The 23,505-nt window shown below is 44.4% G+C and overlaps 1 protein-coding gene across 1 annotated transcript in view; it reads right to left on the bottom strand.

The window, feature by feature from the left end:
• Positions 1-5,325: 5,325 nt before the first annotated feature.
• LOC112248165 (slit homolog 1 protein-like) overlaps positions 5,326-23,505 on the bottom strand; it is a 136,165-nt gene continuing 117,985 nt past the window's right edge. Inside the window, 13 exon segments of the mRNA XM_042316551.1 lie at positions 5,326-6,907; positions 7,517-7,773; positions 9,106-9,305; positions 9,504-9,634; positions 9,813-9,967; positions 13,906-13,947; positions 13,949-14,034; positions 17,537-17,765; positions 18,244-18,381; positions 18,465-18,558; positions 21,043-21,182; positions 21,536-21,630; positions 22,088-22,212. Of these exon segments, the coding sequence (XP_042172485.1) occupies positions 6,660-6,907; positions 7,517-7,773; positions 9,106-9,305; positions 9,504-9,634; positions 9,813-9,967; positions 13,906-13,947; positions 13,949-14,034; positions 17,537-17,765; positions 18,244-18,381; positions 18,465-18,558; positions 21,043-21,182; positions 21,536-21,630; positions 22,088-22,212 (1,940 nt within the window). The 3' untranslated portion in view covers positions 5,326-6,659.

The raw sequence follows: 23,505 nt of genomic DNA, 5'->3' as shown, positions 1-23,505 counted from the left end.
AGAGGCCCAGAGTCAGACTAGATGAGAGGCCCAGAGTCAGACGAGATGAGAGGCCCAGAGTCAGACTAGATGAGAGGCCCAGAGTCAGACGAGATGAGAGGCCCAGAGTCAGACGAGATGAGAGGCCCAGAGTCAGACTAGATGAGAGGCCCAGAGTCAGACTAGATGAGAGGCCCAGAGTCAGACTAGATGAGAGGCCCAGAGTCAGACTAGATGAGAGGCCCAGAGACGGATGAGTCAGACTGAGAGGAGGCCCAGAGTCAGACTAGATGAGAGGCCCAGAGTCAGACTAGATGAGAGGAGGACCAGAGTCAGAGATGAGAGGCCCAGAGTCAGACTAGAGATGAGGAGAGTCAGACGAGATGAGAGGCCCAGAGTCAGACTAGATGAGAGGCCCAGAGTCAGACTAGATGAGAGGCCCAGAGTCAGACTAGCCCAGAGTCAGACTAGATGAGAGGAGAGGCCCAGAGTCAGACTAGATGAGAGGCCCAGAGTCAGACTAGATGAGAGGCCCAGAGTCAGACTAGATGAGAGGCCCAGAGTCAGAGATGAGAGGCCCAGAGTCAGACTAGATGAGAGGCCCAGAGTCAGACTAGATGAGAGGCCCAGAGTCAGACTCCCAGAGTCAGACTAGATGAGAGAGAGTCCCAGAGTCAGACTAGATGAGAGGCCCAGAGTCAGACTAGATGAGAGGCCCAGAGTCAGACTAGATGAGAGGCCCAGAGTCAGACTAGAGGCCCAGAGTCAGACTAGATGAGGCCCAGAGTCAGACTAGATGAGAGGCCCAGAGTCAGACTAGATGAGAGGCCCAGAGTCAGAGATGAGAGGCCCAGAGTCAGACTAGATGAGAGGCCCAGAGTCAGACTAGATGAGAGGCCCAGAGTCAGACTAGATGAGAGGCCCAGAGTCAGACTAGATGAGAGGCCCAGAGTCAGACTAGAGAGCCCAGAGTCAGACTAGATGAGAGGCCCAGAGTCAGACTAGATGAGAGGCCCAGAGTCAGACTAGATGAGAGGCCCAGAGTCAGACTAGATGAGAGGCCCAGAGTCAGACTAGATGAGAGGCCCAGAGTCAGACTAGATGAGAGAGTCAGACTAGATGAGAGGCCCAGAGTCAGACTAGATGAGAGGCCCAGAGTCAGACTAGATGAGAGGCCCAGAGTCAGACTAGATGAGAGGCCCAGAGTCAGACTAGATGAGAGGCCCAGAGTCAGACTAGATGAGAGGCCCAGAGTCAGACTAGATGAGAGGCCCAGAGTCAGACTAGATGAGAGGCCCAGAGTCAGACTAGATGAGAGGCCCAGAGTCAGACTAGATGAGAGGCCCAGAGTCAGACTAGATGAGAGGCCCAGAGTCAGACTAGATGAGAGGCCCAGAGTCAGACTAGATGAGAGGACCAGAGTCAGACTAGATGAGAGGACCAGAGTCAGACTAGATGAGAGGACCAGAGTCAGACTAGATGAAGGACCAGAGTCAGACTAGATGAAGGACCCAGAGTCAGACTAGATGAGAGGACCAGAGTCAGACTAGATGAAGAGAGCCCAGAGTCAGACTAGATGAGAGGCCCAGAGTCAGACTAGATGAGAGGCCCAGAGTCAGACTAGATGAGAGGCCCAGAGTCAGACTAGATGAGAGGACCAGAGTCAGACTAGATGAGAGGACCAGAGTCAGACTAGATGAGAGGACTAGAGAGAGGACCAGAGTCAGACTAGATGAAGGACCCAGAGTCAGACTAGATGAGAGGACCAGAGTCAGACTAGATGAGAGGACCAGAGTCAGACTAGATGAGACGAGATCAGACTAGATGAGAGGACCAGAGTCAGACTAGATGAAGGACCAGAGAGGACCAGAGACTAGATGAAGGACCCAGAGTCAGACTAGATGAGAGGACCAGAGTCAGACTAGATGAGAGGACCAGAGTCAGACTAGATGAGAGGCCCAGAGTCAGACTAGATGAGAGGCCCAGAGTCAGACTAGATGAGAGGCCCAGAGTCAGAGAGGCCCAGAGTCAGACTAGATGAGAGGACCAGAGTCAGACTAGATGAGAGGACCAGAGTCAGACTAGATGAGAGGAGTCAGAGTCAGACTAGATGAAGGACCAGAGTCAGACTAGATGAAGGACCCAGAGTCAGACTAGATGAGAGGACCAGAGTCAGACTAGATGAAGGACGAGAGGACCAGAGTCAGACTAGATGAGAGGCCCAGAGTCAGACTAGATGAGAGGCCCAGAGTCAGACTAGATGAGAGGCCCAGAGTCAGACTAGATGAGAGGACCAGAGTCAGACTAGATGAGAGGACCAGAGTAAGACTAGATGAAGGACGAGAGGACCAGAGTCAGACTAGATGAAGGACGGAGGACCAGAGTCAGACTAGATGAGAGGACCAGAGTCAGACTAGATGAGAGGACCAGAGTCAGACTAGATGAAGGACGAGAGGACCAGAGTCAGACTAGATGAGAGGACCAGAGTCAGACTAGATGAGAGGACCAGAGTCAGACTAGATGAGAGGACCAGAGTCAGACTAGATGAGAGGCCCAGAGTCAGACTAGATGAGAGGCCCAGAGTCAGACTAGATGAGAGGCCCAGAGTCAGACTAGATGAGAGGCCCAGAGTCAGACGAGATGAGAGGCCCAGAGTCAGACGAGATGAGAGGCCCAGAGTCAGACGAGATGAGAGGCCCAGAGTCAGACGAGATGAGAGGCCCAGAGTCAGACGAGATGAGAGGCCCAGAGTCAGACCCAGAGATGAGAGGCCCAGAGTCAGACGAGATGAGAGGCCCAGAGTCAGAGTCAGACTAGATGAGAGGCCCAGAGTCAGACTAGATGAGAGGCCCAGAGTCAGACTAGATGAAGGACGAGAGGACCAGAGTCAGACTAGATGAGAGGCCCAGAGTCAGACTAGATGAGAGGCCCAGAGTCAGACTAGATGAAGGACGAGAGGACCAGAGTCAGACTAGATGAGAGGCCCAGAGTCAGACTAGATGAAGGAATGAAGAGATAGACAAGGAAAGAGAGGAGTTATTTCAGACTCACACTTTCCCCCATCATTAACATTGTTCAATATGATGACAGTTCGATATTTGATCATCAAAATGTGTGTGTTGTATTGGAGCTTTTGCAACGTTTTCTCCCAGACATTCCCAGCTGCCCTACGCTGGTAACCATGGATACCAGAGGATTATCAGGTATAGCATGTTAAATGAGTCTTCTGTTGTCATGAAAATATCTCTGGATCGTAGTACATTCTTACACTGGATTAGTTCTATTTATTGTTAGAATTGTAATACTTATCTGTATCATTATTGTTATAATTATATATGATTTTATAATGGATACATTAGAAAGTAGCATAAGTACATATTTAATGATTAAAATCCAACGCTAGACAAAATCTCCAATCACAATTTCCCTTTTTTCGAATAACCACACGTAATATACTGTTGTCTGTGTTAATATGTTAGTAATACATTTATAAATTAATACATCTACAAAGCTCTTAGATGAAAATAAAGATGAAGTCTTGATCTCAAATGGCACCCTATTCCCTATATAGGGCACTACTGTTGACCAGAGCCCTATTCCCTATATAGGGCACTACTGTTGACCAGAGCCCTATTCCCTATATAGGGCACTACTGTTGACCAGAGCCCTATTCCCTATATAGGGCACTACTGTTGACCAGAGCCCTTTGGGCTCATATATAAGATACCCATGGCTGCATGACTACATAAGTAATACAATATGTGTTTATCTGCTACAGAGCTCCTAGATCAAGATAGACTATACTTAGTTCAAACTTTATCAATTTGTTATTTTTCATTGTGTTCCCTAGTTCACTATACTCTAGTAGTTCATCAGAGAGGTGTGTGGTGATATACTGCCATTCAGCGCTATGGTATCAACACTCAGAAACAAAAGGCTGGATATAGAACCTAAAAGGGTTCTTTGGCTCTCCCCATATAGGAGAACCCGTTTGGGTTCTGTGTAGAACCCTTTCCACAGAAACCCAAATGGATTCTTCAAAGGGTTCTCCTATGGGGACAGCCGAAGAACCCTTTTGGAACCCTTTTGTCTAAGAGTGTAACAACTTCTCTATTCTGGATAGTTATCACACACACCGTCTCTACTGGTCCATTGTACACTGGATGCAGGGAAATGTGTGTTAGTGTTCGCTGTGACAGTAGCCAGGCCCACCACAACAGGACAGGCTGGAAGCAGCAAATAAGACTATGCAGTGGACTGGATATTAAAACCTGTTTTCAGGGAGAGACTATTTTATTTTTTGTGTGTGGATCTTTCATCTCTGAATATGGTAGTCAGTGGGCTTTATTGGTATTGGGGGGGGTGGTAGTATGATTTGATCTCTCTTTAAAGAGAGGGGGAAGGGGTGCAGATGCTGGTGGAGGGGGAGGGTGTGTGTGTGTACGCGTTTGTGTGCCTGTGTTCGTACGCTTTTGCGTGTGTGTGTGTCTCTGAGCTTTCACAGGGGGTGGTAGGGGCCTGGCTGAACCAATCACACAGAGGGGGATATATTATGGTTTATGGTTCAGGTTCCATATAAATCACAGTTTCATTAAACAGCCTGAACTCAGGGGTTTGGGAGGGTTTTACCCTACGGCCCCACGAGACACTGCCAGGGAACAAGGCTGATCTCTCTCTCTGCCAGGGATCAAGGCTGATCCCTCTCCTCTCCCCCGAGACACTGCCAGGGAACAAGGCTGATCTCTCTCTCCCCGATACACTGCCAGGGATCAAGGCTGATCTTTTTCTCTCTCCTCTCCCCGAGACACTGCCAGGGAACAAGGCTGATCTTTCTCTCTCTCCTCTCCCCGAGACACTGCCAGGGAACAAGGCTGATCTTTCTCTCTCTCCTCTCCCCGAGACACTGCCAGGGAACAAGGCTGCTCTCTCTCCCGAGACACTGCCAGGGAACAAGGCTAATCTTTCTCTCTCTCCTCTCCAGAGACACTGCCAGGGAACAAGGCTGATCTCTCTCTCCTCTCCCCGAGACACTGCCAGGGAACAAGGCTGATCTTTCTAACTCCTCTTCTGGCTTTCTCTCGTCCCCTCTCCTTTCACTCTTTCTACCCTGTCCTCCATCTCCCCCACTCCTCCTCCTTTCATTTGCTTTGGTTGTCCTCCACTCAGTCATTCTCCCTCTTTCCCCATCACTCTCTTCAGGGGAGATTAACTAAGATCTGTCATAGCTCATAGGCTCCATGACCTCTTCTCTCCCCTGCACAAACCACTGAACTGACAGGTTTAGGGTAAAGGTCACACACATCCAGGTCAAAGGCCAGTGAGAAAAATGACAACATGTTTACGGTGGAAGAGAGAAAATCCTGTCTTTTATTGAAATAAATAAAACATCACTACACATAATCTGAAGCAAATCACTGATGATATTATATTCACCAAGTAGGTAGACAACATGTAATAAGAACAATGACATCACAGTCATTTAACGTCGCCGTGACGACACTGTGTATTAGACTGGCAATAGGTTGGCTGACTGGTTTTGGCAGCTTTAGATCAGGCAGGAGAGAAGAACAGCAAGATGTTGCTTCAGTCTACAGACCCAATACAACGCCTGTGTAGTCTCTCCCATGCCAGGATTCAAACACCCCTTTTTCCATTTCAACATATAAAAATACTGTGTCCAAATGCAATGCAATGATATATATTACAATCTGTTAAGTATTTTCTGTTTTGTATCATAATCAAAGGGCTACATTAGGCTACATGACACTACGTAAGAAAAACAATTAAGCAAAACATGTAAATGTTAAACAAATGTTATGTACCTTTCTGTTTTTAGTTTTACAACAATATAAATAAAATATTATCAAAGCTACATTTGTGTTGAATTTCATAATACTGCTGACGTGGTAGAAGGAGACTGATTGGACCAGAGAGAGATAGGAGGCGGGTTTTACTCAATGATACAATTATAACCAATTACCATGACGAATGTTAAAGAAGATTCTGGCTAAAATCAAACTGGCACATAGCCTCCAAAAGGCTCTTTAAAGTAGGCCAAAGGGCCCCCACCTCTTTAAAGTAGGCCAAAAGGCCCCCACTTCTTTAAAGTAGGCCTAAGGGCCTCAGCTGCTCTCTCAAATGCACCCCCTTCCCCCATCTGAACCTTCAAACATCCTCATCATAAAACTGGCCACTAGAGGGCAAACTGGCATTGCAGCCCAGTGAAAAGATACACAGATTAAATGGTAAACTAGCAAAAAAGAGCAGCAGTTTCTCATTTAACAGGAAGAAACTAGAGAAGTGTCTCAACGTTTTCCTGTTGCCAACATGGCTGCCAAGCATCACACAGGTTCCTCCATTTTACAATGATTTCAGCACATGGATAAAGTGGTGTACAACACAGTAGAAATCCAAAGAATGACCTTTCAATATAACATTACTAATGTGAGATCACAGTTGACTTTCTTTAGGTAGATGAAGATGATGAAGGTGAGGTTGGTTGGTTTCGTGTTGGTTGGCCGTCCTTGCCAGGGAAGAACTGTCCTATATTACAAACACTGTTGTCCACAACACACAGACAATGTCCATGTTTTATATATATATATACTTTCCCACAGTGTGTTCAGTAACTCCTCTTCAGCTGACTGCGATGCCCACGTGTGTGTAGTACCTCAACGACTCTACACACACTCCTTGCAGCCGCACTCCACTGCTTTCTCCACGTCCTGTGTGAAGGAACCTCCGTCGTCGCACTCGAAGGTGTAGCGCCGGCGCCGTACCCTCAGTGGGGCGCAGCACGCCGCCCCGCCCCCCTGGCAGCCCCCCCGACACTCCACCCAGGAGAAGGGCCGCGTCGTCTGGCAGTTGGCGTGGCCACGTGGCACCCGGTGGAAGTCACGCACCGCCTCGCCGCGACACGCTGATTCAACTACAGGTTAGAGGACAGAGGTTAAAGAGGCTGAGTAGTGGGACATGATCAAACACAGTAGTGGTTATTCATGTATCGTGGTTTGGCATGTTCTCTTGAGGACTGGTGTCCGAACACTTTCTTCTCAATACATAATCAGTTGGCGCTTATCAACATTATGTCTAAAGTTCATTTGTTTGTCATCATTGTGATGTCATCCGATTGACTTTAAATGTAGTCTAATGCTAGCTAGCTAAGAGTGAAGGTAGAGCACTACATTTTTGCTAGCACATTTTTTTAGGAACATTGCTAGCTATTGACATTTGTCTAAAGTAAATTTGACGACATAATAATGATGGCAAAGTTGATTCCTACTAATTGTTTGCCTAATGTAGCAATGGCATCGTATTTCCAAGACGAAACAATCTCTAGCCCCCTTTAAGAATGACAAGGCACCACTGAACGTCTTGAGAACACTCAACAATGGCGCGATGCGACCGAGTGTTCCAATGTCTCTCCCTGTCAAACACACACTCCCTCCACACCTCTCCCCCTCGGTCATAACCTGTATCACAGGTTCTCTCTCTCGTACCTGTCCCCCCTCCTCCTCTCTTCTCCCTCCATCCTTACCTGTGTCGCATGTGTCCCCGGTGTATCCCGAGTCACAGAGACAGTAGGTCGCTCCTCCCTCAGTCAGCTGACAGTGGCCATGTTGGCAGAGCAGCACTGAACACGGGTTGGCTGGTCCTTCTGGCACTGCTGGTACTGCTGGTACTGCTGGTGCTGTTAGCTCCCCCTGTTGATTACACAGGGTGGCGTGCCAGCCCTCCTCACACTCACACCTGTACGACTGAACATCCTGAACCACACACACACCCCTCACACACCTGGGAGAGATGGAGGGATGGAGGAGAGATGAGGGGGAGGGAGAAATGGAGGGAAAGGGGGAGGGAGAAATGGAGGGGAGGGAGAAATGGAGGGAAGGGAGAAAGGGAGGAAGAAATAGAGGGGAGGGAAAAATGGAGGGAGAGGGGGATGGATAGATGGAGGGAGAGGGGGGGGAGAAATGGAGGGAAGGGAGAAATGGAGGGAAGGGAGAAATGGAGGGGAAGGGGGAGGGAGAAATGGAGGGAAGGGGAGGGAGAAATGGAGGGGAAGGGGGAGGGAAAAATGGAGGGAAAGGGGGGGAGGGAGAAATGGAGGGAAAGGGAGGGAGAAATGGGGAAAGGGGAGGGAAAATGGAGGGGGAAATGGGGAAAGGGGAGGGAGAAATGGAGGGAAAGGGGGAGGGAGAAATGGAGGGAAAGGGGGAGGGAGAAATGGAAGGAAAGGGGAGGGAGAAATGGAAGGAAAGGGGAGGGAGAAATGGAAGGAAAGGGGAGGGAGAAATGGAAGGAAAGGGGAGGGAGAAATGGAGGGAAAGGGGAGGGAGAAATGGAGGGAAAGGGGAGGGAGAAATGGAGGGAAAGGGGGAGGGAGAAATGGAGGGAAAGGGGGGGGAGAGGGAGAAATGGAGGGAAAGAGGGAGGGAGAAATGGAGGGAGGGGAGGGAGAATGGAGGGGAAAGAGGGGGAGAAATGGAGGGAGAGGGGAGGGAGAAAGGGGGGGAGGGAGAAATGGAGGGGGAGAAATGGAGGGAGAAATGGAGGGGGAGAAAAGGAGGGAGTGGGAGAAATGGAGGGAGAGGGGGAGGGAGAAAGGGAGGAAGAAAGAGGGGGAGGGAAAAATGGAGGGAGAGGGGGATGGATAGATGGAGGGAGAGGGGAGAGGGGAGGGAGAGAGAGGGAGAAATGGAGGGAGAAAGGGAGGGAGGGAGAAAGGGAGGGGGAGAAATGGAGGGAGTGGGAGAAATGGAGGGGGAGGGAGAAAGGGAGGGAGAAATGGAGGGGGAGGGAGAAAGGGAGGAAGAAATAGAGGGGGAGGGAAAAATGGAGGAAAAGGGGGAGGGATAGATGGAGGGAGAGGGGGAGGGAGAGATGGAGGGAGAGGAACAGATAGAGGGGGAGGGAGAGGAAGAGAAAGATGCTATTAGAAAAATACAGTGGGGAAAATACAATAGCTGGGACTCGGACAACACAATCAATTAAACTATACACTTAATGAGTTACCCCCAAAATAAATCAACATGATAAAACACAAGATAACAACAAGCCACATAGACCCACTATAAACCATAACAGACTACAACCCTTTACCACTCACTCTCCTGTCTCACTTACTTATTCCCCTGGCATGGGTTAGCCGCGGTTGCCGGGGCAACATCTCCCCCAACAAGGCCTCCTCCGACTGGCTGATCGCAGTGTAGCCCACCCCAGTCAGGCTGGCAGTGGCAGAGGGGTCCCTGGGCACCATCCGGTTGGCACACTCCATGGAGGCAGAACAGTTTCCTGCAGGGCTGGCATCCTGGCACCACCCCCGGCTTCAGCACATCAAACAATTAGAATTATTATCAACGCAGTGTGAAAATGTGTCTTTAGCTTCAGAAATAAAATACTAAAATAAATATTTCTCCAACTTCTCACACCTAGGTTTCTGGGAATATTCCAACTGGGATTTCTGGAAACCCTGGGAATTTTGGGTAAGTTACCAGAATGTTCCTCCCCGTCTCCCACCATACCTTCATAGTGGTCTGAGTGAAGTCCTGCAGCTCGTGGTTGATGTACAGATTCCTGATGCAGCCGTGGAAACTGGAGGAGTTGAGGGGCTGGAAGAGACTCAGAGAGGAGTAGGACATCTTCTCTGGCATACCTGGAGAGGAGGGGGGGAGTGAGAGAGAGGGAGGGAGTGAAAGGATATATAGGTTGGGAGTAGAGAATAGAGTAGAGAGAGAGAAAGAGAGTGAGGGAGAGGAGACCTGGATATTAATATGTAATAGGGTGGGTTAGGGCCTGAACCTAGCTCTCAGCTGAGGTCGTGTGTGTCTTACCCCCCACGTATAGCGGTGCCTCTCCAGACAGAGGTGGGACCCCTCCCAGACTGTCCAGAGTGGTGGGCGCACCCCCGTCCACAGACAGGTTCACCATCCTGTCAAAGGTCACCAGCTCTACTGTATGGAAACGCCCGTCGTTCACCGTCTCAGCACTACGGCAACACCAGAGGTCAGGGATTAAAGGTCAGAGGTTAGGTGGCGGTGATATTTTATTATGTTCTGATAGTCGGTGTTTGTGAATAGAATGTAGATGACGTTGGTGTGTGTGTGTACCTGTATGTAATGTGTGTGTGTGTATATAACATGTTATAGGTGTGTGTGTGTGTCCTTCAAACTTTGCTTTCGTCAAAGAATTCTCCATTTGCAGCAATTACAGCCCTGCAGACCTTTGGCATTCTAGTTGTCAGTTTGTTGAGGTAATCTGAAGAGATTTCACCCCATGTATCCTGAAGCACCTCCCACAAATTGGATTGGCTTGATGGGCACTTCTACGTACCGTACGGTCAAGCTGCTGCCACAACAGCTCAATAGGGTTGAGATCTGGTGACTGTGCTGGCCACTCCATTATAGACAGAATTCCAGAATTCCCTAAATAGTTATTGCATAGTTTGGAGCTGTGCTTTGGGTCATTGTCCTGGAAATTGGCTCCAATTTAGCGCCGTCCATAGGGTATGGCATGGCGTTGCAATATGGAGTGATAGCCTTCCTTCTTCAAGATCCCTTTTACCTGTACAAATCTCCCACTTTACCACCACATTGCCTCCACCATGCTTGACAGACGGTGTCATCACTCCTCCAGCATCTTTTCATTTGTTCTGCGTCTCACGAATGTTCTTCTTTGGTATCCGAACACCTCAACCTTAGATTCGTCTGTCCATAACACTTTATTCCAGTCTTCCTCTGTCCAGTGTCTGTGTTCTTTTGCCCATCTTCATTTTTTATTTTTATTGGCCAATCTGAGATGTGACATTTTCTTTGCATCTCTGCCTTAGAAGGCCAACATCCTGGAGTCGCCTCTTCACTGTTGACGTTGAGACTGGTGTTTTGCGGGTACTATTTAATGAAGCTGCCAGTTGAAGACTTGTGAGGCGTCTGTTTCTCAAACTAGACACTAATGTACTTGTCATCTTGCTCAGTTGTGTACCGGGGCCTCCCACTCCTCTTTCTATTCTGGTTAGAGCCAGTTTGCCCTGTTTTGTGAAGGGAGTAGTACACAGCGTTGTACGAGTTCTTCAGTTTCTTGGGTTCTTCTCACATGGAATAGCCTTCATTTCTCAGAACAAGAATAGACTGAAGAGTTTCAGAAGAAAGGTCTTTGTTTCTGGACATTTTGAGCCTATAATCGAACCCACAAATGTTGATGCTCCAGATTCTCAACTAGTCTAAAGAAGGCCAGTTTCATTGCTTCTTTAATCAGAACAACAGTTTTCATCTGTGCTAACATAATTGCAAAAGGGTTTTCTAATGATCAATTAGCCTTTTAAAATGCTAAACTTGGATTAGCTAACACATTGGAACACAGGAGTGATGGTTGCTGATAATGGGCCTCAGCAATTTCCAGCTACAAGAGTCATTTACAACATTAACAATGTCTACACTGTATTTCTATTCAATTTGATGTTATTTTCTTATTTACTTCACCATTATTTAACAAGGTAGGCAAAGTTGAGAACAAGTTCTCATTTACAGTTGCGACCAGGCCAAGATAAAGCAAAGCAGTTCACATACAACGACACAGAGTTACACATGGAGTAAAACAAACATACAGTCAATAATACAGTAGGAACAAGTCTATTTACAATGTGAGCAAATGAGGTGAGAAGGGAGGTAAAGGCAATAAAAAGGCCATGGTGGCGAAGTAAATACAATATAGCAAGTAAAACACTGGATTGGTAGATTTGCAGTGGAAGAATGTGCAAAGTAGAGATAGAAATAATGGGGTAAAAAGGAGCAAAATAAATAAATACAGTAGGGGGAGAGGTAGTTGTTTGGGCTAAATTATAGATGGGCTATGTACAGGTGCAGTAATCTGTGAGCTGCTCTGACAGCTGGTGCTTAAAGCTAGTGAGGGAGATAAGTGTTTCCAGTTTCAGAGATTTTTGTAGTTCGTTCCAGTCATTGGCAGCAGAGAACTGGAAGGAGAGGCGGCCAAAGGAAGAATTGGTTTTGGGGGTGACCAGAGAGATATACCTGCTGGAGCGCGTGCTACAGGTGGGTGCTGCTAGGGTGACCAGTGAGCTGAGATAAGGGGGGACTTTACCTAGCAGGGTCTTGTAGATGACCTGGAGCCAGTAGGTTTGGCGACGAGTATGAAGCGAGGGCCAGCCAGCGACAGCGTACAGGTCGCAGTGGTGGGTAGTATATGGTAGTATTTGGTGACAAAACAGATGGCACTGTGATAGACTGCATCCAATTTATTGAGTAGAGTGTTGGGGGCTATTTTGTAAATTACATCGCCGAAGTCGAGGATCGGTAGGATGGACAGTTTTACGAGGGTATGTTTGGCAGCATGAGTGAAGGATGCTTTGTTGCGAAATATGAAGCCAATTCTAGATTTAACTTTGGATTGGAGATGTTAGATGTGAGTCTGGAAGGAGAGTTTACAGTCTAACCAGACACCTAGGTATTTGTAGTTGTCCACATATTCTAAGTCAGAACCGTCCAGAGTAGTGATGCTGGACGGGCCGGCAGGTGCAGGCAGCGATCGGTTGAAGAGCATGCATTTAGTTTTACTTGTATTTAAGAGCAATTGGAGGCCGCGGAAGGAGAGTTGTATGGCATTGAAGCTCGTCTGGAGGGTTGTTAACACAGTGTCCAAAGAAGGGCCAGAAGTATACAGAATGGTGTCGTCTGCGTAGAGGTGGATCAGAGACTCACCAGCAGCAAGAGCCACATCATTGATGTTTACAGAGAAGAGAGTTGGCCCAAGAATTGAACCCTGAGGCACCCCCATAGAGACTGCCATTTTAATAGACAAACAATTTGCTTTTCTTTCAAAAACAAGGAAATGTCTAAGTGACCCCAAACTTTTGAACGGTAGTTTATTTATAACCTATAGATAGTGTGTGTACCTGTAGATAGTGTGTGTACCTGTAGATAGTGTGTGTACCTGTAGATAGTGTGTGTTCCTGTAGATAGTGTGTGTACCTGTAGATAGTGTGTGTACCTGTAGATAGTGTGTGTACCTGTAGATAGTGTGTGTACCTGTAGATAGTGTGTGTACCTGTAGATAGTGTGTGTACCTGTAGATAGTGTGTGTACCTGTAGATAGTGTGTGTACCTGTAGATAGTAGATAGTGTGTGTACCTGTAGATAGTGTGTGTACCTGTAGATAGTGTGTGTACCTGTAGATAGTGTGTGTACCTGTAGATAGTGTGTGTACCTGTAGATAGTGTGTGTACCTGTAGATGTAGTGTGTGTGTACCTGTAGATAGTGTGTGTACCTGTAGATAGTGTGTGTACCTGTAGATAGTGTGTGTACCTGTAGATAGTGTGTGTACCTGTAGATAGTGTGTGTACCTGTAGATAGTGTGTGTTCCTGTAGTGTGTGTACCTGTAGATAGTGTGTGTACCTGTAGATAGTGTGTGTTCCTGTAGATAGTGTGTGTACCTGTAGATAGTGTGTGTACCTGTAGATAGTGTGTGTACCTGTAGATAGTGTGTGTACCTGTAGATAGTGTGTGTACCTGTAGATATGTGTGTACCTGTAGATAGTGTGTGTTCCTGTAGATAATAGATGTGTGTACCTGTAGATAGTGTGTGTACCTGTAGATAGTGTGTGTACCTGTAGATAGTGTGTGTGTGTACCTGTAGATAGTGTGTGTACCTGTAGATAGTGTGTGTACCTGTAGATAGTGTGTGTACCTGTAGATAGTGTGTGTACCTGTAGATAGTGTGTGTTCCTGTAGATAGTGTGTACCTGTAGATAGTGTGTGTTCCTGTAGATAGTGTGTGTACCTGTAGATAGTGTGTGTACCTGTAGATAGTGTGTGTACCTGTAGATAGTGTGTGTACCTGTAGATAGTGTGTGTACCTGTAGATAGTGTGTGTACCTGTAGATAGTGTGTGTACCTGTAGATAGTGTGTGTACCTGTAGATAGTGTGTCCAGGCTGACTACCAGGGTCGTAGTGACTGAACATGTCCCTCATGGAGCTCCACAGCCATTGGCTTGTTGTCTCCATTATACAGCAGGATACCGTTATCCTCCGCTGTCGACACCTGGGGAACACACACAGGTCAGAATGTGTGTGTGTGCGCACACGTGTGTTTTCCTCTGTGTGTGTATGCACATCTATATCTGTGTGAGCATGTGTGTGTGTGTTTTCCTCTGTGTGTGTGTGTGTGTGTGTGTGTGTGTGTGTGTGTGTGTGTGTGTGTGTGTGTGTGTGTGTGTGTGTGTGTGTGTGTAGGGTGATTACATGTCCTGGAATGTGCGGGACAGTCCCGTTTTGGTCCTTTGTCCCCTTGTAGAGGTCACATTGCTCTTATGACAAGAGACTATATGATAAGGACAAGAGACTATATGATAAGGACAAGAGACTATATGATAATGACAAGAGACTATATGATAAGGACAAGAGACTATATGATAAGCACGAGAGACTATATGATGACTACATGATACAGAAAAGAGACTATATGATGACTATATGATAAGGACAAGAGACTGTATGATAAGGACAAGAGACTGTATGATAAGGACAATATACTATATGATAATGACAAGAGACTGTATGATAAGGACAAGAGACTATATGATAAGGACAAGAGACTGTATGATAAGGACAAGAGACTGTATGATAAGGACAAGATACTATATGATACAGACAAGAGACTATATGATGACTACATGATAAGGATAAGAGACTATATGATAAGGACAAGAGACTATATGATGACTACATGATAAGGATAAGAGACTATATGATAAGGACAAGAGACTATATGATAAGGACAAGAGACTATACGATGACTACATGATACAGACAAGAGACAATATGATAAGGATAAGAGACTATATGATAAGGATAAGAGACTATATGATGACTATGTGATAAGGACAAGAGACCATATGATGACCATATGATAAGGATAAGAGGCTATATGATAAGGATAAGAGACTATATGATGACTACATGATAAGGATAAGAGACTATATGATGACTATATGATAAGGACAAGAGACTATATGATGACTACACGATAAGGATAAGAGACTATATGATGACTATATGATAAGGACAAGAGACTATATGATGACTATATGATAAGGATAAGAGACTATATGATGACAAGAGACCATACGATAAGGACAAGAGACCATACGATAATGACAAGAGACTATATGATAATGACAAGAGACTATATGATAAGGATAAGAGACTATATGATGACTATATGATAAGGACAAGAGACTATATGATAAGGACAAGAGACTATATGATAAGGACAAGAGACTATATGATAAGGACAAGAGACTATATGATAAGGACAAGAGACTATATGATAAGGACAAGAGACTATATGATAAGGACAAGAGACTATATGATAAGGACAAGAGACTATATGATAAGGACAAGAGACTATATGATAAGGACAAGAGACTATATGATAAGGACAAGAGACTATATGATAAGAACAAGAGACTATATGATAAGACAAGAGACTATATGATAAGGACAAGAGACTATATGATAAGAATAAGAGACTATATGATAAGGACAAGAGACTATATGATAAGAATAAGAGACAATATGATAAGAATAAGAGACTGTATGATAAGGATAAGAGACTATATGATAAGAATAAGAGACTATGCAATAGGGATAAGAGACTGTGGGATAAGGATAAGAGACTATATGATAAGGGCAAGAGACTATATGATAAGGACAAGAGACTATACGATAAGGACGAGAGACTATATGATAAGGACTATATGATAAGGACAAGAGACTATATGATAAGGACAAGAGACTATAAGATAAGGACATATGAGACTATATGATAAGGACAAGAGACTATATGATGACTACATGATACAGACAAGAGACAATAAGATAAGACTATATGATGACTATATGATAAGGACAAGAGACTATATGACTATAGGATAAGGATAAGAGGCTGTATGATAAGGATAAGACTATATGATGACTATATGATAAGGATAAGAGACTATATGATGACTATATGATAAGGACAAGAGACTATATGATAAGGACAAGAGACTATATGATGACTATATGATGAGGACAAGAGACTATATGATGACTATATGATAAGGACAAGAGACTATATGATGACTACACGATAAGGATAAGAGACTATATGATGACTATATGATAAGGACAAGAGACTATATGATGACTATATGATAAGGATAAGAGACTATATGATAAGGATAAGAGACTATATGATAAGGACAAGAGACCATACGATAAGGACAAGAGACTATAAGATAATGACAAGAGACTATATGATAAGGACAAGAGACTATATGATAAGGACAAGAGACTATATGATAAGGACAAGAGACTATATGATAAGGACAAGAGACTATATGATAAGGACAAGAGACTATATGATAAGGACAAGAGACTATATGATAAGGACAAGAGACTATATGATAAGAATAAGAGACAATACGATAAGAATAAGAGACTGTATGATAAGGATAAGAGACTATATGATAAGAATAAGAGACTATGCAATAGGGATAAGAGACTGTGGGATAAGGATAAGAGACTATATGATAAGGACAAGAGACTATATGATAAGGACAAGAGACTATACGATAAGGACGAGAGACTATATGATAAGGATAAGATACTATATGATAAGGACAAGAGACTATATGATAAGGACAAGAGACCATCTGATAAGGACAAGAGACTATATGATAAGGACAAGAGACTATACGACAAGGATAAGAGACTATACGATAAGGATAAGAGACTATACGATAAGGATAAGAGACTATATGATAAGGATAAGAGACTATGCGATAAGGATAAGAGACTATATGATACAGATAAGAGACTATATGATAAGGATAAGAGACTATATGATAAGGATAAGAGACTATATGATAAGGACGTGGTGCTGGTGATGTTAAACACTTCTCCAATCATTGTTGAGGTCTTATATTCTGCGAAGTACAAGACGAGACCTGGGCAAATGTTATATCATCAACCAATCACATTTGTCAAATCCTTTCAGGCTAAATTCCAGATAAACTTGGAGAGGACAGTTAACTACTTACAAAAGGTGTGTGTTTAATGAAGAGCTACAAAAGTATGAAAATAACCGTATTAGACTGACAGATATGAGGTCATTCATTTCATTAAACTTGTGAGGCTCTCCATGCTCATTAGTTTCTCATTCAACATCTGTGCTGCTACTTCACTCAAACCTGTTGAAAAGCCTCCCTTCCTAACTCTTCCCCGAGACCAACCAGAAATATTCCCTTGGCCAAATATTCACAGATTTTCATAAAAAATGTGACCTCTCATTTATCACCAACACTTGCACGAGGCAAAAGAGTAGGCTTACGTGAGCTTCAGTTAGCTCGCTCAGTGCAGCAGGAGGGAGATTTGTGTCTGTGGGGGGATGTAGCCTAATGTCTAGGCTACGCTGTTCTGCAAAATCATTTGATTTTCTGGATTTGGGTATTTTAAATGTGGTCACCCTAGTGTGTGTGTGTGTGTGTGTGTGTGATTACCTGCAGTGTGATGTTGGCCTGAGGCCAGTTCTTCAGGTCAGACAGCTGTAGGTAAGAATCTCTATTCACGAAGTTCACACTGACCAGCTTCTCACACCGCACACCCTCGAACCCCGGCAGACACTGGCACAGCGCAGTACCGCCTCTGTCCACACAGGGGGCGCTGTTCTGACAGCGAGCCCGCTCACAGGGAGATGGAGGAGGAGGGGGCACCTCACACAACTCACCACTAGGGGGCGGAAGAGGAGGGGAGAATTACTACGGACCACAACATGCGACATAGTAAGGACTAAGATCTGGCCCTAACGCCTGAGCAAAGCATGCAGACATCTTGAGTCCTGAGGGGTGTTCCACCAGGGAAATAGTCTGCAAACATTAACTAACACATTCCACTTGTTCTGTGTTCCAGTCTGAGAAGGTAGTGTGCTGTGAGCATGTGTGTTTCAATTTCATGTTGTAAGAATAGAAATCATTTGCACTTTAAAAAAAAGTCACAGTAATCCATAACATTTTTTGCTAATGTAGCATTTAGGAATGTTCATTCAAATTGTTCAACTGAAATTGTTAACATGTTGGCCCTCAAACTGAACCCTTAATGAACCCACCTCTTATGTACGACAGTACTGAGACAAGGAGAGACCAACTTAGTATGACACATCTAGGGCACTAATAGTTTCCACATTTACACCTGTGTGTGTGTGTCTTACCTGTACCCCTGAGGGCAGGTGCAGGTGTATCCATCCACCTGGTCCACACACACCGCTCCATTCTGACAGTCCTGATCCTCACACTCATCATAGTTCACACTGCAGTCACCCCCCACGAAGCCTGGGGAACACGCACATCTGGACACACACATGTAGAACATGAACATGTGTACCAGTGTGTGTGTGTGTGTGTGTCTGTGTGTGCGTCTGTGTGTAGTCACCTGGGGCCTGTAGTGGTGCTGCTGCAGGTAGAGTGTTGCTGACAGGGGTTTCTACCAGGAGAGCACACATCCTCCTCTTCCTCACACAACAACCCTGAGAGAGAGAGAGAGAGAGAGAGAGAGAGAGAGAGAGAGAGAGAGAGAGAGAGAGAGAGAGATATTTAGTTTTAAATGATTATCAATTCAAAATGATCTTCATTAAAGTAATATATCTACTCATCTATATATTATGTGCCACAGTTGTTTTGTCTATAGAATGTCCTGAGAGAATGCATATAGAATGTCCTGGGAGAATGTCTAAAGAATGTCCTGAGAGAATGTCTAAAGAATGTCCTGAGAGAATGTCTATAGAATGTCCTGAGATAATGTCTAAAGAATGTCCTGAGAGAATGTCTATAGAATGTCCTGAGAGAATGTCTATAGAATGTCCTGAGAGAATGTCTAAAGAATGTCCTGAGAGAATGTCTATAGAATGTCCTGAGAGAATGTCTATAGAATGTCTAAAGAATGTCCTGAGAGAATGTCTAAAGAATGTCCTGAGAGAATGTCTAAAGAATGTCCTGAGAGAATGTCTAAAGAATGTCCTGAGAGAATGTCTAAAGAATGTCCTGAGATAATGTCTAAAGAATGTCCTGAGAGAATGTCTAAAGAATGTCCTGAGAGAATGTCTATAGAATGTCCTGAGAGAATGTCTAAAGAATGTCCTGAGAGAATGTCTAAAGAATGTCCTGAGAGAATGTCTATAGAATGTCTAAAGAATGTCCTGAGAGAATGTCTATAGAATGTCCTAAGATAATGTCTAAAGAATGTCCTGAGAGAATGTCTATAGAATGTCCTGAGAGAATGTCTATAGAATGTCCTGAGAGAATGTCTAAAGAATGTCCTGAGAATGTCTACAGAATGTCCTGAGAGAATGTCTATAGAATGTCCTGAGAGAATGTCTATAGAATGTCTAGAGAGAATGTCTTTACAATGTCTAGAGAGAAAGTTTTTTAAATGTCTAGAGAGAATGTCTTTACAATGTCTAGAGAGAATGTCTAGAGAGAATGTCTTTACAATGTCTAGAGAGAATGTCTAGAGAGAATGTCTAGAGAGAATGTCTTTACAATGTCTAGAGAGAATCTCTAGAGAGAATGTCTTTACAATGTCTAGAGAGAATGTCTTTACAATGTCTAGAGAGAATGTCTTTACAATGTCTAGAGAGAATGTCTTTACAATGTCTAGAGAGAATGTCTAAAGAATGTCCTGAGAGAATGTCAAAGAATGTCCTGAGAGAATGTCTATAGAATGTCCTGAGATAATGTCTAATGTCCTGAGAGAATGTCTATAGAATGTCCTGAGAGAATGTCTATAGAATGTCTGAGAGAATGTCTAAAAATGTCTGAGAGAATGTCTATAGAATGTCTGAGAGAATGTCTATAGAATGTCTAAAGAATGTCCTGAGAGAATGTCTAAAGAATGTCCTGAGAGAATGTCTAAAGAATGTCCTGAGAGAATGTCTAAAGAATGTCCTGAGAGAATGTCTAAAGAATGTCCTGAGAAATGTCTATAGAATGTCCTGAGATAATGTCTAAAGAATGTCCTGAGAGAATGTCTATAGAATGTCTAGAGAATGTCTAATGTCCTGAGAGAATGTCTAAAGAATGTCCTGAGAGAATGTCTATAGAATGTCTAAAGAATGTCCTGAGAGAATGTCTAAATGTCCTAAGATAATGTCTTGTAGAGAATGTCTAATGTCCTGAGAGAATGTCTATAGAATGTCTGAGAGAGAAAGAATGTCTTTCTACAATGTCTAGAGAATGAAGAATGTCTATAGAATGTCTAGAGAGAATGTCTTTACAATGTCTAGAGAGAAAGTTTTTTAAATGTCTAGAGAGAATGTCTTTACAATGTCTAGAGAGAATGTCTAGAGAGAATGTCTTTACAATGTCTAGAGAGAATGTCTAGAGAGAATGTCTTTACAATGTCTAGAGAGAATGTCTTTACAATGTCTAGAGAGAATGTCTTTACAATGTCTAGAGAGAATGTCTTTACAATGTCTAGAGAGAATGTCTTTACAATGTCTAGAGAAAATGTCTTTAGAATGTCTAGAGAAAGAGAGAATGTCTTTACAATGTCTAGAGAGAATCTTTACAATAGAGAGAATGTCTTTACAATGTCTAGAGAAAATGTCTTTACAATGTCTAGAGAGAATGTCTTTACAATGTCTAGAGAGAATGTCTTTAATGTCTCTTTAGAATGTCTAGAAAATGTCTTTACAATGTCTAGAGAAAATGTCTTTACAATGTCTAGAGAGAATGTCTAGAGAGAATGTCTTTACAATGTCTAGAGAGAATGTCTTTAGAATGTCTAGAGAAAATGTCTTTACAATGTCTAGAGAAAATGTCTTTAGAATGTCTAGAGAGAATGTCTTTAGAATGTCTAGAGAAAATGTCTTTACAATGTCTAGAGAGAATCTCTAGAGAAAATGTCTTTACAATGTCTAGAGAGAATCTCTAGAGAAAATGTCTTTACAATGTCTAGAGAGAATGTCTACAGAATGTCTATAGAATCTCTATGGAATGTCTATATATCATACCAATGTAGAAGGGAGGACAGAAACAGGTGTAGTTGCCTACTCCATCCACACAGGTTGCACCATTCTCACATCCGTGGTCCTCACAGTCATCTACATCCACCTCACAGAACGATCCATGGAAACCCACCAGGCATGAACAACTGGAGAGGGGAAAGACTGGTCAGTGTGTGTTTATGTATGTGTGTGTGTGTGTGTAGGGGTGGTTTTAGAACATCATTTTAAAAATGATAATTATCCAGTCAGATGAACATTCCAAACAGCCTACATGACCACACGGAGGCATCCGCTTGGTTCTACAGCACACCGTTGCCTCTGTATTTTAACTAAATCACATTCCAATGATAAAACTGTAAATGAAATTTACTGAATGTTCTCACCATCCGTAGCGAAAGTTGCGCCCCTGTGTGTGTGTGTGTATAGAGTGGGCCCAGTGTGTGTGTGTGTGTGTGTGTGTGTGTGGGCGTGTGTGTGTGTGTGCGTGTATATGTGCTACCTGAATCTCCTTGTCTGTTCGTCACTGATGCAGGTTCCTCCATTTGTGCATGGGTTACTGGCACACACATCCACTGGAGTCTCACAGTATTTACCCTGTAAAACACACACACACTTTCATTATATCTGTGGATTATATACATTACTAATTTCAATAGGGTATGCTCTACTATAATAATATATTTTAATACTAATTTCAATAGGGTATGCTCTACTATAATAATATATTTTATTACTGTTTTCAATAGGGTATGCTCTACTATAATAATACATTTTATTACTGTTTTCAATAGGGTATGCTCTACTATAATAATATATTTTATTACTATTTTCAATAGGGTATTCTCTACTATAATAATACATTTTATTACTATTTTCAATAGGGTATTCTCTACTATAATAATATATTTTAGAGGATTTTAGAGTGACATAAAAACCACTCCATCCAGTCATATCCTGTTATATTGGATGCAGGTTTATCTCACTGTGTATAACTGGATTCGTTGAATAGATCAGTGTTCTGCTATGATTGGGGACAGTGGTGGGTTCTTACCGTGAAGCCAGGTGCACACACACATGTGTAGAGTTCTACAGGGTCAGACTGACACACACCGTGGTTCTGACAGGGCCCAGACACACACGGACTACACTTAGCCTGGACAGACATCTCCACTGGACCTGGGGACGGAGAGAAGAACAATTGGAATTTGACTGGGGTCCCTACTAGCTGTCTCCATCTTTCTGGGGTCCCTACTAGCTGACGCCATCTTTCTGGGGTCCCTACTAGCTGGCTTCATCTTTCTGGGGTCCCTACTAGCTGACTCCATCTTTCTGGGGTCCTCCATCTTTCTGGGGTCCCTACTAGCTGATGTCATCTTTCTGGGGTCCCTACTAGCTGACATCCCTATCTTTCTTTCTGGGTCCCTACTAGCTGACATCATCTTTCTGGGGTCCCTACTAGCTGATGTCATCTTTCTGGGGTCCCTCTAGCTGACTCCATCTTTCTGGGGTCCCTACTAGCTGGCTCCATCTTTCTGGGGTCCCTACCAGCTGGCTCCATTTTCTGGGGTCCCTACTAGCTGGCTCCATCTTTCTGGGGTCCCTACTAGCTGGCTCCATCTTTCTGGGGTCCCTACTAGCTGACTCCATCTTTCTGGGGTCCCTACTAGCTGGCTCCATCTTTCTGGGGTCCCTACTAGCTGGCTCCATCTTTCTGGGGTCCCCAGCTGGCTCCATCTTTCTGGGGTCCCTACTAGCTGGCTCCATCTTTCTGGGGTCCCTACTAGCTGACTCCATCTTTCTGGGGTCCCTACTAGCTGGCTCCATCTTTCTGGGGTCCCTACTAGCTGGCTCCATCTTTCTGGGGTCCCTACTAGCTGACTCCATCTTTCTGGGGTCCCTACTAGCTGATGCCATCTTTCTGGGGTCCCTACTAGCTGACATCCATCTTTCTGGGGTCCCTACTAGCTGATGTCCTTTCTGGGGTCCCTCCTAGCTGACGCCATCTTTCTGGCCCTACTAGCTGGCTCCATCTTTCTGGGGTCCCTACTAGCTGGCTCCATCTTTCTGGGGTCCCTACTAGCTGGCGCCATCTTTCTGGGGTCCCTACTAGCTGGCTCCATCTTTCTGGGGTCCCTACTAGCTGGCGCCATCTTTCTGGGGTCCCTACTAGCTGGCGCCATCTTTCTGGGGTCCAATGAAAATAAGAAGAGATTACCTTTCACTCCTTTTTCTATTGACTCTCTCATTATTGGGTTTTCTTTCCATTCCTCCCCTGTACCTTCCTATTTTCTCACCCATTCTATCGCCATCTTCTATCCCTTCTTTTACACTCCTTTAATCCATCTCTCTCTCTCCCATCTCTTCCTCTTCACCTTACAAAAGCCAGCCCCCCCTCCCTCCCTCCTCTCCCTCCCTCCTCTCCCTTCCCTCCCTCTCCCTCCTCTCCCTTCCCTCCCTCCTCCTCCTCTC

The sequence above is a fragment of the Oncorhynchus tshawytscha genome, unplaced genomic scaffold, assembly GCF_018296145.1.
Source record: "Oncorhynchus tshawytscha isolate Ot180627B unplaced genomic scaffold, Otsh_v2.0 Un_contig_6405_pilon_pilon, whole genome shotgun sequence".
In the NCBI taxonomy this organism is placed as follows: domain Eukaryota; kingdom Metazoa; phylum Chordata; class Actinopteri; order Salmoniformes; family Salmonidae; genus Oncorhynchus; species Oncorhynchus tshawytscha.
The sequence above is the reverse complement of the archived record's forward strand: the minus strand, read 5'-3'. Positions and strand labels throughout refer to the sequence as shown.